The sequence below is a fragment of the Bufo bufo genome, chromosome 6 (assembly GCF_905171765.1).
Source record: "Bufo bufo chromosome 6, aBufBuf1.1, whole genome shotgun sequence".
In the NCBI taxonomy this organism is placed as follows: domain Eukaryota; kingdom Metazoa; phylum Chordata; class Amphibia; order Anura; family Bufonidae; genus Bufo; species Bufo bufo.
Window position 1 is genome coordinate 306,162,954 of NC_053394.1, and position 17,356 is coordinate 306,180,309.

The 17,356-nt window shown below is 44.9% G+C and overlaps 1 protein-coding gene across 2 annotated transcripts in view; it reads left to right on the plus strand.

Annotated features, from left to right (window-relative positions):
* Positions 1-903: 903 nt before the first annotated feature.
* TBKBP1 (TBK1 binding protein 1) overlaps positions 904-17,356 on the plus strand; it is a 109,607-nt gene continuing 93,154 nt past the window's right edge. For both annotated transcript variants that reach the window (XM_040435276.1, XM_040435277.1), the window contains exon 1: positions 904-1,594. In XM_040435276.1, the coding sequence (XP_040291210.1) occupies positions 1,358-1,594 (237 nt within the window). In that variant the 5' untranslated portion in view covers positions 904-1,357. The remainder of the gene's footprint in view (positions 1,595-17,356) is intronic.

The following is a 17,356-nucleotide window of genomic DNA, read 5'->3' on the forward strand; positions in this document are numbered from 1 at the left end:
CACCATATATATGCAACACACATACACATAAATACACCATATATATGGTACACATACATAAATACATCATATATACACTACATACACATACAGTACCACCCAACTAAGGAGCTAAACTATCAGCGCTGCGCAAAGCAATGTAAGCGGTAACACGGTTCTCTGACCCAGTTGTAATTTTAACAACCGGATCTAGAGAACTGGAGGGAGCTGGCTGAATCCCATGCCTGGCTGTAGACGATTAGCAACAGCAGCCAAGTGAATTGTAATCCAGTGCTATGGCAATACAAAGTTGCTCAACTTTTTACATACACTGTAGATCAGGGGTCAGCAACCTCCGGCACTCCAGCTGTTGTGAAACTACAACTCCCAGCATGCACACTTGCTTGGCTGTCCTCAGAACTCCAAAATAAGTGAATGGAGCATGCTGGGAGTTGTAGTTTCACAACAGCTGGAGTGCCGGAGGTTGCTGATCTCTGCTGTAGATAATGCAAACACACTCTTTCATTGTCCAAGATTGTGTGTGCACAGTAGACCGCGAGCCCTTGTGCCAGGTCTGTACAGCGCCGCAGAATATGTGGGTGCAACAGCAGCAACCTGGAACATGTAAATATATAAAAATGCATTGTAGTTTATAGGAGTAGATTACAGACACAGAGTGTGTGTACATCTGTTGTGCACTGAGAACATATCTGCTGTATCTTCAGCATCCTACACATAGCTGGGATGTAGCATCACAGCATCTCTGTACAGCCAGCTCTGGAATGCAAGGACCTCACTGTGTCTTTCAGGATCCCTGAGACGGTGATTCAGAGGAACTGATGTCATTGTGTCACGGGGTAGGTAGACTGAATGGAGAGGAAAAGAGGAGGTCTCTGGGAAGAGGAGGAGGGAGCATGGTGATACAGCAGGACAATACCAGCCAGACCTTATCATAACAAGCGAGATGGACCAGCACGGAGAGACAGCTTCCTGGGTATTGATGACAGTAGAGAATGCATGATTTGCAGTGGATATACCATCATTTGCTCTACATCCTTCCATGTCTCTCGTCCAGACTACATCAGGCCCCCAGCTTCTACATGTGCAGTAAGGCACCATAGAGGAGTTGACCCCTTGACTATTTTGGAGCCAAGCTCAAGCTTTCTAGGATATATTGGGTTGCCTAATGCATGCACAGAAGTTGGTGTGACTATTCTTTATCTGCTGTGCCCAAGACCCTGGACGGCGGCGTCCATAGCTCCCTGCAACAGTGGACGCCCCTTGTTTGTGGGACACGTCCAGAGTAACGCTGCCGTCCTCACGGGGCGCCGAGTGCAGAGGGATCCACGCCACTTGGCTTCTCCCACTGCACCTGGACATGGACTCAGTTTTTGGTGATGACATCAGCATCATTGCCCAGGAGACATTGGCGCAAGAGGACGAGGAGGAGGAAGACGACTGGGTGGACAGTCCCAACACTGACCAGTCAGGGGACATGTGCTCTGCTTCACATTTTGCTTTAATAACTGCATATGGTGACATCAAGGAGCGTCTCAGTGCCCTGGAGAGAGATAATGCAATGCTGCGCAGGAAACTCAAAGTCTATGAAATCAAGGTGGGCACATACAGCTTTCCACTCGCTGCTGACATGTCGTAGAGGGTAAAAAGACATGGGGTTACTCAGGAAAGCAAAAAGCATGTTCCAAAACTCACACTCGATGTAGGGGTCGTGTAAGTGCAAATGACAGTTCAATGGCTCATCTAGTGCAAACGCTCACTATAGTAGACACAGGACGGATATATGTAATATGATATGTTTTGTGTGATATGAGACATAGATGCAAAGTTGTACACATGGTGGACAATTCTAAGATATGAGTCTTGTCATATATGTATATAACTCTGCTTCCCTGATATCTTACATAACTTCCCATCTTGTCAAATATATAGAAAATCACATTGCATTTTATACATGGGGAGGGACTGTGTAATATAACACGTATCAGTAATGCGCACAAGATATCTATAAGTAGACGGATAATGCTATATAATATTCTTGCGTGTGTCACTAATGTATTGTAAGTGTCTTCTGTACATCACAGATTTATTGCATGTTTCTTACTCCTGTGACTGTCACGTATGTACATGTTGTGGGTATAAAACAAGGAAATGGTAATATAGCATAGACACGTTCTATTACATCGTAACATAAAAGATATAAAAAAAAGTGATATGTTTATGCAATATTTCACCTGCGGAATTCATACGTTGTACGGTATTGTAATGCGTCAGAGATGTACACATGGTGTATTAATCCTAATGGGGTCAGGAAAATTGACGCCCACTCAAGACACGTAAGTTGACACATAATATGCCAATGATATGTAATCACGGTTATTTATGGACATATTGGTGCATGACTGCATTATCACTGATAAGTGATGAGGGTGGTATAATATATCAGCGATGTATACAAGTCACTTATAAGATGTGGGGGTAATGGAGCGTAATAATTGTACAGTACCTTTCAATACAAGGCAACAAATATCAGAGACAAGAAAATATACATATCTAGTGTAATATCTAGTAACTATTTCCACTCTGGGGAACATCTAACACAATGCCTGCCTCAAAAAACCCCAGTGGAGTGGCGGGTAGAGCTTTGTATAATTCTTCTCCGGTGCTATAATTTAGCTCAGATATGTTTCAGCATCAGGCTGATATCAGATTACCTTCTCTGAGGTTTTGTTGTAGCTGTGTTCTGAGGAACCCCTGATCAGGACTTGAGGAACCCCAGAAGTACTCTGAACCCTGATTGGGAAACAGTCGTCTAGGGCAGGGGTCAGCAACCTCCAGCACTCCAGCTGTGGTGAAACTACATCTCCCAGCATGCACACTTGCTTGGCTGCTCTCTAAACTCCCACACGGGTGGAAAGAGCACGCTGGGAGTTGTAGTTGCACAGCAGCTGGAGTGCGGAAGGTTGCTGATCCCTGGTCTAGGGGATGTAAAAACCCATGTAGATTAATGATATTGGATAGTGTAACTTTTTTGCGCTTATTGATTATATTATCTCTCGTTCTTATGTACATCACTACTATACAGTATTACATGATCCTCACCAGTTCTGCAATGTGATGAGGAATGTATACTTGTGATGTACACAAGACTACGTAAGGGTGAAGATATATAAGACATGTACATAGTAAAGTCATGGTATATTATCTCATGAACACATAAGAAAATTTCCCGATCATATAATCTATTGGTAAGGCCTATTGCACACGACCGCAGGTGTCCCATTGCCGCATTGCGGACCGCATATGCAGATCCGCAATACACGGTCACCGTTCTGTGTGCATTCCACATCACGGATGCGGACCTATTGATTTGAATGTGTCTGCAAATCCGGAGATGCGGAATGGTAGGGAACCCTACGGAAGCACTACAGAGTGCTTCCGTGAGGTTTCGTCCAGTACTTCCGTTCCACAAAAAGATAGAACATGTCCTATCTTTTTGCGGAACGGCCGGATCGCAGACCCATTAAAGTGAATGGGTCCGCAATCCGCTGCGGCTGCCCTACGGTCGGTGTTCCTGCATTGCGGCCCACGGCACACGTTTGTGTGCAGGAGGCCTAACACACAGGAATGCAAGGACAAGATTACTACAAGAGCATGAATATAGTCAAGAGATGCCACAAAGGGAAGATAATACATGTAATAACAGCGTCAGACTGGGGTTCCTGGGGCCCACCAGAGAAAATTATTCTTGGGACCCAACCCCTATATCATCAATAAAGTTTAATAGGTTTTTAATCAAAAACGTAGACCCTAGAGGCAGGTGATGGTCTCCAAAGGCTGCCAAATGGGTTCTTTTCTTCTGGATTATGGACCCTGTGTAATAATATGTATGTTGTTGTTACTGAATGGATCATTTATGAAATTGATTAATGGTAATGGAAAGTAGCAAGATGAGGGTGGTATAAAAGCCTAAATCAATGATGAAAGATGATGGGGTGAGAGGTCAAGCTAAAGACACACACGGATACTCTGTGTGGCTAATAAATGGTTAGGTGAATAATGAGATCTATTATAGGATGGGGTCAGGTAATGCATCTGAAACACTGTAGATACACATATGATGTGGGACGGCTAACATGGTGACAGTGACAGGATATAACCAGGTTGGGCCATCGCACAACACATCAGTGGTTTATGTCAGGACTGTTATTTACCAAAGGGTAGCGTGGTACATGGATGAATCATCCAGAAAAACAAAGAATGTAAGTAATGGCAGCTAGAAGATAAGATTGAAAGAGCACTTGCCTCAGAAATCCAAACATTTCCAGATTTATTTGAGTTGTTTTCATCTATTAAGTTGTAAAAAGTTATTTTCCAACAATTCCTTATTTGTTTTGGAGAAAGCTTGGTGACAACTAATCTGGTCCCCATTACATCCCCGGCTTCATTATGACAAGTTTAGCTAGTTATACAGTGATAACCACTTCAGAACCCTAAAATGGTGATCATATTGGTCTGGATTATAATATAGACTCTATGATGAGCTCTCAACATATGATATGCTCTAAAATGAGTTAGGAAATAAAATAATAATAACCTTTATTTATATAGCGCCGCAGCGCTTTACAATTCAGGGGTTCATGTACAAACAGTCATAAATAACATAGCATCAGGCAAGTCAATAATTACCGTACAACAAGAGGAATGAGGACCCTGCTTACAAGAGCTTACAATCTATGAGGAGATAGGGGTGACACAAAAGGTAAAAGTGCTTGTTTTGTACAATAGTCCAGCCACCTTGGGAAAATAGGGGAGTAGATATAAAGCTGCATGAGCCAGTCACCAGATGAAATCTGTAATGCTTTTGGGTGCATGGGTGCGGTGGAGAGTTTGGTGGAGGATCAGGTTCAGGGAGTGATGATAAATGGTCTAATTATGGAGAGGGGTTAGATCAGAGGATATGATAGGCCACCGTAAAAATATATGTTTTTAGGGAGCACCTAAAACTGTGTATATTGTGATTTAACTGAATTATTTGGGGAAGGGCATTCCAGAGAATTGGTGCATCTCGGGAGAAGTCTTGAAGCTGGGACTGAGAGGTTTGGAATATGGTGGAAGTAAGTTGTAAGTCCTTTACAGAGCGAAGGGCACGGGAAGGGTGGTAGACCGAGATAAGGGAGCAGATGTAGGGGGGTGCAGCAGGGTGGAAAGCTTTGTGGGTGAAAACGAGCAGTTTAAATTGGATTCTGGACTGTATGGACTAAATTGGATTATGTACTGTACTAGAGTGATATCAGGTTAGAGGCTAACCGCATTGAAAAATGAAAATTCAGATAAGACTGAAATTATCCCCGGTGTTCTCCTCCCATAATGTCACACTCACAGGGGCCAACAAGTTGACATATGAGAACATGGTTGGCACAATGAGCAGCTGGTAGGCAATGGTGATATTTCTTCTGTGCAGAGGGAAGGGCTCTCGGGTAATGAGGGAAGGGCTTACTTAAATGGGTTGTGTCACTTCAGAAAGTGACATTTATCATGTAGAGATATGTATTGTGATTGTCCATATTGCCTCCTTTGCTGGCTTGATTCATTTTTCCATTGCATTCAGCAATGCTCGTTTTGATGGTTACGACCACCCTGCAATCCAACAGCGGTGGTCATGCTTCCACACTATAGGAAAAGGCGCTGGCCTCTCTGGTGGCCAGGATCAAGGGAGTATGCATAGGCTGGTGCTGTTTTCTATAGTGTGCAAGCACTGCCACCTTGCAGTCTGGTTGTAAACATGGAAACGAGCAGGATATAATGTGATGGAAAAATGAATCCAGTTTGCAAAGGAGGCAATATGGACAGTCACAATACATTAGTAAGTGCCTTGTATTAACTTTCTCTACATAATAAATGCTATTTGCTGAAGTGACACAACCCCTGTAACCACTTCATGACCTTAAACATGCTTGTACGTCCGAAACACGTGAGTGGTATATTGAGCATGCTCAACCCCTTAACGCAAAACGCCGTGCGTGTACGGCAGGGATGCATTGCCAAATCACTGCAGGGGTCCAGCAGTCCCTGGTAGCCGGGCCCCTGCTGTATTCACCGACATCGCTGTTTACAGCAATGCCGACGGATTAACCCCTTCTATGCCGCGGTCAGCGCTGACCGCGACATAGAAGTGGTTTGCGGCAGGTGAAGGAGCACATCGGGTTCCCACGCTGCTGTAGCGGCGAACCGATGCCGTGCAGAGGGACCTGCTTTCTACGGGTGCCCAGGAGATCCAGCCTCAGGCTGGGTCTCCTAGGCAACCTGTTAGTGTATTACTCTGTGTAATAAACTAACATGCAATGCATTACAATACAGATGTATTGTAATGCATTGCAGAGGGGATCAGACCCCCAAAAGTTGAAGTCCTAGAGTAGGACAGAAAAAAAGAAAAAAAAACGCCCCTTTCTCCTGATTTTATAATAAAAAATAGAAAGAAAAAAAAAAACACACATAATAGGTATCGCCACGTCCGTAACGACCAACTCTATAAATATATCACATGATCCACCCCGTCCGATAGACACCATAGAAAATAAAAACTGTCAATAAAAGCCATTTTTGTCACCTTACATCACTAAAAGTGCAACACCAAGCGATCAAAAAGGCGTATGCCCCCAAAAATAGTACCAATCTAATCGTCAGCTCATCCCGCAAAAAATTAGCCCCTACAGAGGACAATAGCCCAAAAAAAAATGAAATTATGGCTCTCAGACTATGGAGACACTAAAACATGATTTTTTTTTGTTTCAAAAATGCTTTTATTGTGTTAAATGTAAAAAAATAAAAAAGTATACATATTAGGTATGGCCACGTCCGTAAGAACCTGCTCTATAAAAATACCACATGACTGAACCCGATAGGTGAACATCGTGAAAAAAACAAAAAAGAAAAGCGGTGTCAAAAAGCCATTGTTTCGTCACCTTACATCACAAAAAGTGTAATAGCAAGCGATCAAAAAGTCATACGCACCCCAAAATTGTACCAATCAAACCGTCATCTCGTCCCAGAAAAATTATACCCTACCTAGGAGAATCGCCCAAAAAATAAAAGAAATATGTCTCTCAGACTATGGAGACACTAAAACTTGATTTCTTTTTTTTTGTTTCAAAAATGATATCAGTGTATAAAACTTAAAAAAATAAATAAAAGTACCTATACATATTAGGTATTCCCACGTCCGTAACGGGCTGCTCTATAAAAATATCACATGACCTAACCCCTCAGGTTAACACAGTAAAAAAATAAAATAAAAATGGTGTCAAAAAGCCATTTTGTCACTTTACATCACAAAACGTGTAATAGCAAGCGATCAAACAGTCATACACACCCCACAATAGTACCAATCAAACCGTCATTTCGTACTGACAAAAAATGAGCCCCTACATAAGACAGTCGCACAAAAAATAAAAATAAATATGGCTTTCAGAATATGGAGACACAAAAAAAACATTAAAAAAAAAAGCTTTATTATGTAAAACTGAAACAAACCACCAAAAAAAGTTGTCATATCTGGTATTGTTGCGTCCGTAACAACCTGCTCTATAAAAATAGCTCATGATCTAACCTGTCAGATGAATGTTGTAAATAACAAAAAATAAAAACAGTGCCTTGCCTCACAAAAAGTGTAATATAGAGCAATTAAAAATCATCTGTACCCTAAAATAGTACCAACAAAACTGCCACCTTATCCCGTAGTTTCCAAAATGGGGTAACTTTTTTGGAGTTTCTACTCTAGGGGTGCATCAGGGGGTCTTCAAATGTGACATGGCAAATTAAAATTATCCCACTGAAATCTGCCCTCCAAAAACCATATGGCATTCCTTTCCTTCTGCGCCCTGCCGTGTGCCCGCACACAGGGCAATAAATATTGAGTTTAGTTTGGTTGTTAATCCTGGCTTTGTTAGTGGGAAAAAATGATTAAAATGGAAAATCTGCCCAAAAATGGGAAATTCTGAAATTTCATATCCATTTTCAATTAATTCTCGTGGAACACCTAAAGGGTTAACAAAGTTAGTAAAATCAGTTTTGAATACCTTGAGGGGTGTAGCTTCTAAAATGGGGTCACTTTTTTGGAGTTTCTACTCTAGGGGTGCATCAGGGGGGCTTCAAATGGGACATGGTGTCAAAAAAACTGTCCATCAAAATCTGCCTTCCAAAAACCATATGGAGTTCCTTTCCTTCTGCGCCCTGCCGTGTGCCCGTACAGCAGTTTACGACCACATATGGGGTGTTTCTGTAAACTATAGAATTAGGGCAATAAATATTGAGCTTTGTTTGGCTCTTAACCTTTGCTTTGTTAGCGGGAAAAAAATGATTAAAATTGAAAATCTGCCAAAAAAGTGAAATTCTGAAATTTTATCTCCATTTTCCATTAATTCTTGTGGAACACCTAAAGGGTTAACAACGTTTGTAAAATAAGTTTTTAATACCTTGAGGGGTGTAGTTTCTAAAATGTGGTCGTTTTGGGTGGTTTCTATTATGTAAACCTCACAAAGTGACTTCAGACCTGAACTGGTCCTTAAAATGTGGGTATTGGAAATTTTCTTAAAAATGTCAAGATTTGCTTCTAAACTTTAAACCTTCTAACGTCCCCGTCCCCCCCCCCCAAAAAAATAGCATTCACAAAATTATCCAAACATGAAGTAGACATATGGGAAATGTAAAGTAATAATTATTATATGAAGTATCACTATCTGTTTTACAAGCAGAGAAATTGAAAGATTTTTGGTAAATTTGGTATTTTTTTTATAAATAAAAATGAAATATTTTGATTCAAATTTACCATTGCCATGAAGTACAATATGTGTTGAGAAAACAATCTCAGAATGGCCTGGATAAGTAAAAGCGTTTTAAAGTTATCACCACATAAAGTGACACATGTCAGATTTGCAAAAATCAGTCTGGTCCTTAGGGTACTTTCACACTAGCATTTTCCCCACACTGAGTTCCGTCATAGGGGCTCAGTACCGGAAAAGAACTGATCAGTTTCATCCCTATGCATTCTGAATGGAGAGAAATCCGTTCAGGATGCATCAGGATGTCTTCAGTTCAGTCACTGAACTGCGTTTTGGACGGTGGAAATACCACAGCATGCTACGGTATTCTCTCCGTCCAAAATTCCAGATCAGTTCCAGATTGAAATTCATTAGTGCCGGATCCGCAAACCGGTAAAAATATGAAAAAAAATAGAAAAGGATCCGTTTTTCTGTATGTCAAACAGAGAGATGGATCCGTTCTTGCAATGCAAGATCACTCTGCCGCAAGTGTGAAAGTACCCTTCAGGTGAAAAATGACCCGGTCCATAAAGGGCTTCTGTCACCCCCCATTGTGCAATTTTCATTAGCCGACATTAGCTATTTGCTAATGTCAGCTGAGTGCAATCATACATGTCCTACCTTTGTCTGTGGCTTATTTCTTGTAAAAATCATACTTTTATCATATGCAAATTTCTTCACTACCAGCAAGTTGGGCGTGTACTTGCTGGTAGCCGCCGCATCTGCCGCTTCTCGACACGCCCCATCTCCTTTTGATAGACAGGGCCAGCTTGCGCTCTCCTCCTTCCACTGGCCCCGTCTGCTGCTGAAATCCCGCGCCTGCGCCGTAACGTTCCTTGATCAGCGCAGGCACACTGAGTGAAGGACGCGCGCTTGCCAACTCCTTCCTCAGTGCGCCTGCGCCGATTACGTCACACTACACCCGGAAGAGAAGACTGCCGGCATCAGCGATAATCGGCAGTCTTCTCTTCCGGGAGTAGTGTGACGTAATCGGCGCAGGCGCACTGAGGAAGGATCTGGCAAGCGCGCGTCCTTCACTCAGTACGCCTGCGCCCATCGAGGAACGTTACGGCGCGGGAATTCAGCAGCAGACGGGGCCAGCGGGAGGAGGAGAGCGCTCGCTGGCCCTGTCTATCAAGAGGAGATGGGGCATGTCTAGAAGCGGCATGCGGCTGTCACGAGGGTGACTGAGGGTTTAGGCATCCTGCTCGCCGCACGGGTTCACACCCCGTCTAGGGTATCAGGGCAGACAGGTGCCAGCTTAGGGTTAGTCAGGGGTGGCCATTCTATTTCCCATCCGTAGATAAGGGTCCCCCTTCCCCTCCGTCTGGTGCGGAGTCAGACGTGGCTCTTGACACCCTCGTGACAGCGGCGGCTACCAGCAAGTACACGCTCAACTTGCTAGTAGTGAAGACATTTGCATATGATAAAAGTATGATTTTTACAAGAAATAAGCCACAGACAAAGGTAGGACATGTATGATTGCACTCAGCTGACATTAGCAAATAGCTAATGTTGGCTAATGAAAATTGCACAATGGGGGGTGACAGAAGCCCTTTAAGGGGTTAATAAGCGGAGCCCTCTCCATACATGGCACGTCTGAGAAGTTAGACTGAGGAAGAGGAGCTACCTCTGTGCTCTGATTGCAACCCTCACTGCAAAATCTCAAGGTTCTATGGCAGCCTGAGAGCCTTCAAAACCCCGATCAGTAACCAGGGTGCCCGTTAAAGAGGTTATTCCAAGTATTAAAGTTATCCCCTGTCCACAGTATAGGGGATAACTAACTGGTCACTGGAGGTCTGCCCACTCGGATCCTCACTAATCCCATGAATCATGCCCCCGTCCTAGAGGAGCGGCAAGTCGAAAATGCACCCTGCCAATCCATATATTCTCTATAGACTGTGGGAGATAACAGAGTACAGTGCTTGACAATTCTAGCAGTCTCACAGAGAATGAATGGAACAGCAGGGTCCATTAGGATTGGGAAAGCACCTCACACCCCTAGCATGAAAGTTAGTTAGCCCCTATCCTGTGGACAGGGAATTGGGCTGAGCTGCTCCTAGACTACTTAATTGATGAACTTGACATCCCTGGCCTAGGAAAAGCAGAGAAAAGACCGCGGCTCTCACAGGAGCACCACTGCCTTCTCAAACAGGTGATTGGGAGGGGGGGGGGGGTGTCGGACCCCCAGAGGATAGGTCATCAGTAAAAATATCTCGAAAAACCCCTTTAACCTTCCAATCAAAAACTAAAATTAGATTATTCTTGGGAAATATATAGTCAGCATACCAACGCTGATGACCATCTGTGTCTCTCCTGCTGCAGGTGTCCACACTGGTTCATGTCTGGGCAGTGGGCAGGGAGGGAAGGGGGGCATTTCTGAAAGCATCACCATAGGAAAAAGATGGCCATTTAGTGAAAAATGGGTATGGGGGCCAGAACTTTGCAACTAAGATAGCATCATTCTGGAGGATACCATTTGCTGACTATACATTTCTCATGTATTATCAGATTTTTGTTTTAGACTGGAGGGTCACTTTAAATCAGGGGTGCACAACCTGCGGCCCGGGGGCCACATGCGGCCCTTGATACCATTCAGTGCGGCCCCCAACCATCTGGTAACAGACATGTATGCCTATGTCTTGTGGCTGCGCACATGTATTTTTCATGTATTTCTCCCATTAGATGGGAGTCCTGGAAGTGTAACTACACATTATTGGTATATAATGTGTGTTCAATATGCCATAAGTACAATATTTCTGTTGTTAATACACCTTTAAATTTTAATTTCGGCCCTCGTCATTGGTTCAGTCTGGCAATATGGCCCCCAACCAGGAAACGTTGTGCACCCCTGCTTTAAATGGACTGCCATACCACATAAATCTCATGTAGCCACTATGATCTATATATAAAGAAGGACATATGTATTTATGTTCCGCGATCACTCAAAAACACAACCACTGATTTCAACTTGGTATAGATATCCCTTGCTACCTGGAAAGAAATCTTGTGGGGGTCACAGCTCTCTAGGATGTACCGTTCCTGAGATATTCCCAAAATATGACCTGCATTAGCCAATACAAGCCTGCAACTCTTTCTCTTTATATCCCAACTGCCATACACACGGTCACATGTCCCTTATCAGCCAATAGAAGCTCGCAGGCCCTTAGTCTTCACATACACACAGTTTTACTTCAGGTTTCCATAACAACACAGCCATTTTTCTTCACTGCTGTAGGTCAGCTTTAGGCTAGGGCTACATGACGACATGTGTTGCGCGACAATAAGTCGCACGACATATGGGGCACAACTACACTGCTACATGTGTCGCACGACATTGATGTTGCACCAATGTCACGCAACAATTTTTATAATGATAGTCTATGGTGTTGCACTGCGACATGTGACATGCTGCGACTGTCGTGCGGCACCATAGCCTATCATTATAAAAATTGTTGAGACAAAATGTCGCGCGACACATGTCGTCGTGTAGCCCTAGCATTAAAGGGGCAGGGTGCTGTGAAGATCACTGTTAAAGGGGCGGGCACTGTGGAGGTCACTGTTAAAGAGGCTGTGACGAAACTAACCTCGCCACTGGGTTTTGGAGGGGCCTGTTTGCCAGCCTCTTGCCTCAGGATTATGGCCCATATACTAACTTTGAAGGAGAAGACAGACCGGCCGCACAGCCTAAATTTGTGGAACTGTTTTGGGCAGGAAAGCCATGCTTGCAGTCGGCCAAATGTGACTTTCATGGAATTCGGGAACCCTTGCTCGGATCTGGGTGATTTTTGTATATGTTGTTCACCCAGATCAGAGGTACCCATGGATGTATAAATTATGGGGATATGTGGGGTTTTGAGGTGCTTTCTGTGTTTTTGGGAAAATGTCTGTTTACTGCCTGTGAGTGATTAAGTTAGCCCATTATGTTTGGTAATTGTATCACAGGCAGAGCCCATTGTGTTTTGGTAATTGTATTTGATAATTGTATCACAGGCAATGCCCATTGTATTGTGTTGAGTGCGTCACAGACAATGCTCATTGTATTTTGTTGATTGCTTCACAGACAGAGGGGGGTGGTTGCTGGGAAGATTTCAATACTGTAAATCAGAGGCGTCGCTAGAACTGACTGGGACCCACAGCAAATTTTTGTAGGGGCCCCCCACACACACTTACACACTTATTCACAAACCCCCTCCTCCTGTGCAAACCCCTCTCATATGGCTATTTTGTGACTTTTTATTTACTGTATTTATTTATTTGCCTGTCATTTTTAGCACAACTTTATTGTTTTTTAACATTTACAGTTGCTGACGGAGTTTATATTCAACTCAACCCCTTTAAAACCCACGCTGCAATTGTAATAGACATGTCTGATTTACCTCTACATATCCACAAGTATGTTAGCCTCTGTACCTTTCATACTGCAGCCATGGACGCAGTCATACACGCACTCTCCACATACATGGATGCACTCTCCACATACATGGACGCAGTCATACACGCACTTTCCACATACATGGACGCAGTCATACACGCACTCTCCACATACATGGATGCAGTCATACACGCACTCTCCACATACATCGACGCACTCTCTACATACATGGACGCAGTCATACACGCACTCTCCATGTACATGGACGCAGTCATACACACACTCTCCACATACATGAACGCAGTCATACACGCACTCTCCACATACATGAACGCAGTCATACACGCACTCTCCACATACATGGACGCAGTCATACACGCACTCTTCACGTACATGGACGCAGTCATACACGCACTCTCCACGTACATGGAAGCAGTTATACACGCACTCTCCACGTACATGGACGCAGTCATACACACACTCTCCACATACATGGACGCAGTCATACACGCACTCTCCACATACATGGACGCACTCTCCACATACATGGACGCAGTCATAAACACACTCTCCACATACATGGATGCAGTCATACACGCACTTTCCACATACATGGTCGCACTCTCGACATACATGGACGTAGTCATACACGCACTTTCCACGTACATGGACGCAGTTATACACGTACTCTCCACGTACATGGACGCAGTTATACACGCACTCTCCACGTACATGGACGCAGTCATACACGCACTCTCCACGTACATGGACGCAGTCATACACGCACTCTCCACATACATGGATGCACTCTCCACATACATGGACGCAGTCATATACGCACTCTCCACATACATGGATGCAGTCATACACGCACTCTCCACATACATGGATGCACTCTCCACATACATAGACGCAGTCATACACACACTCTCCACATACATGGATGCAGTCATACACGCACTCTCCACATACATGGACGCACTCTCCACATACATGGACGCAGTCATACACACACTCTCCACACACATGGATGCACTCTCCACATACATGGACGCAGTCATACACGCACTCTCCACATACATGAATGCAGTCATACATGCACTCTCCACATACATGGACGCACTCTCCACATACATGGACGCAGTCATACACACACTCTCCACATACATGGATGCACTCTCCACATACATAGACGCAGTCATACACGCACTCTCCACGTACATGGACGCAGTTATACACGCACTCTCCACGTACATGGACGCAGTCATACACACACTCTCCACATACATGGACGCAGTCATACACGCACTCTCCACATACATGGACGCACTCTCCACATACATGGACGCAGTCATAAACACACTCTCCACATACATGGATGCAGTCATACACGCACTTTCCACATACATGGTCGCACTCTCGACATACATGGACGTAGTCATACACGCACTTTCCACGTACATGGACGCAGTTATACACGTACTCTCCGCGTACATGGACGCAGTTATACACGCACTCTCCACGTACATGGACGCAGTCATACACGCACTCTCCACGTACATGGACGCAGTCATACACGCACTCTCCACGTACATGGACGCAGTCATACACGCACTCTCCACATACATGGATGCACTCTCCACATACATGGACGCAGTCATATACGCACTCTCCACATACATGGATGCAGTCATACACGCACTCTCCACATACATGGATGCACTCTCCACATACATAGACGCAGTCATACACACACTCTCCACATACATGGATGCAGTCATACACGCACTCTCCACATACATGGACGCACTCTCCACATACATGGACGCAGTCATACACACACTCTCCACACACATGGATGCACTCTCCACATACATGGACGCAGTCATACACGCACTCTCCACATACATGGACGCACTCTCCACATACATGGACGCAGTCATACACACACTCTCCACATACATGGATGCACTCTCCACATACATGGACGCAGTCATACACGCATTCTTCACATATATGGATGCACTCTCCACATATATGGACGCACTCTCCACATACATGGACACACTCATACACACACTCAACATATATATAGATGCATTCATACACGCACTCTCCACATACATGGACACACTCATATATGTTCTCACCATATACATGGATGCACTCATATACACTGGACGCACTCATAAATGCGCTCACCATACACATAGATGCACTCATATACACTGGACGCACTCATAAATGCGCTCACCATATACATAGATGCACTCATACACACACTCTCCACATACATCGATGCATTCATGCACATAGTCACCACATACATGGACGCACACATATACAATACACATATATAGACACCCAGCTTTCCTGCTATGCCTCTCCCCCATACTCTAATGCCTCTGCACTTGTGCCATGCAGGATAATACTGAAGCTGAATGACATTTGATATATATAATTCACCCAGCTTTCCTACTGTACTGCAGGTCACATGTGCACAGTCTGGGAAAGCTGAATATAACCGCAGTTCCCCTGCCACTCACATTACTGGCAGTGGCAGATTACAATAGGGATGTTCGGGTCGGCAGCCGCTGCTGGGGGGCCCAACGCCGACCCGAACGCCCACATACTGCGGCGGGGCATGGGAGCGCATAGCTCCCTGTCCCGTCACCGATCACCGCCATAGGCTTCAGGCCTAGTAGGGGTGAGGCCTATGCGGTAGTGAAATCCCGCCGCAGGCGGGCGTGATGACGTCATTGCGCGCCTGTGCCGGGACGCAGCACTGTGACGTGTGCACGCCTGCCTCATCCCGCCTTCCTCTGAGAGCAAGCGCCTGGCCCTGGACATAGGTGAGTATTTAGCTTTAAATTTTTTTTCATTTTATATTTTTTTTTTTCATGTGCCTACTTTGGGGGACATGTGGGTGGGGACACACAGGAGGACATATTAGTGAAGAGACATCGAGTACATCGGAATGTGGGGGCTGTGTAGGGCCAAATTATTATGGGAGGGACTACTATGTGGGGGCACTATATGGGGCAGTGTGGGGGCAAATTACTATGGGAGGGACTACTATGTGGGGGCAAATTACTATATGGGGCAGTGTGGGGACAAATTACTATGTGGGGGCAGTGTGGGGGCAAATTACTATGTAGGGGCAAATTACTATGTGGGGGAAACTATTGTGTGGGGGCAGTGTGGGGGAAATTGCTATGTGGGGACAGAGTGGGGTAATTTCTATGTGGGGACAGTGTGGGGAAATTGCTATGTGGGGACAGTGGGGGCAAATTACTATGTGGGGGCAGTGTGGGGGCAAATTACTATGTGGGGGCAAATTACTATGTAGGGGCAGTGTGGGGGAAACTATTGTGTGGGGGCAGTGTGGGGGAAATTGCTATGTGGGGACAGTGTGGGGTAATTGCTATGTGGGGACAGTGTGGGGTAATTTAAATGTGGGGACAGTGTGGGGAAATTGCTATGTGGGGGCAGTGTGGGGGAAATTGCTATGTGGGGACAGTGTGGGATAATTGCTATGTGGGGACAGTGTGGGGAAATTGCTATGTGGGGACAGTGTGGGGAAATTGCTATGTGGGGACACTGTGGGGAAATTGCTATGTGGGGACACTGTGGGGAAATTGCTATGTGGGGAAAATTACTGTGGGGGGGGCAAATTACTATGTGGGGGCAGTGTGGGGGAAACTATTGTGTGGGGGCATTGTGGGGGAAATTGCTATGTGGGGACAGTGTGGGGTAATTGCTATGTGGGGACAGTGTGCGGAAATTGCTATGTGGGGACAGTGTGGGGAAATTACTATGTGGGGGAAAATTACTATGTGGGGGAAACTATTGTGTGGGGGAAATTGCTATGTGGGAACAGTGTGAGGTAATTGCTATGTGGGGACAAGTTACTATGTGGGGGCAGTGTGGGGGCAAATTACTATGTGGGACAGTGTGGGGAAATTGCTGTGTGGGGAAATTGCTATTTGGGGACAGTGTGGGGAAATTGCTATGTGGGGACAAATTACTATGTGGGGGCAGTGTGGGGGGAAATTACTATGTGGGGCAGTGTGGGGAAATTGCTATGTGGGGACAGTGTGGGGTAATTGCTATGTGGGGACAGTGTGGGGTAATTTCTATGTGGGTACAGTGTGGGGAAATTGCT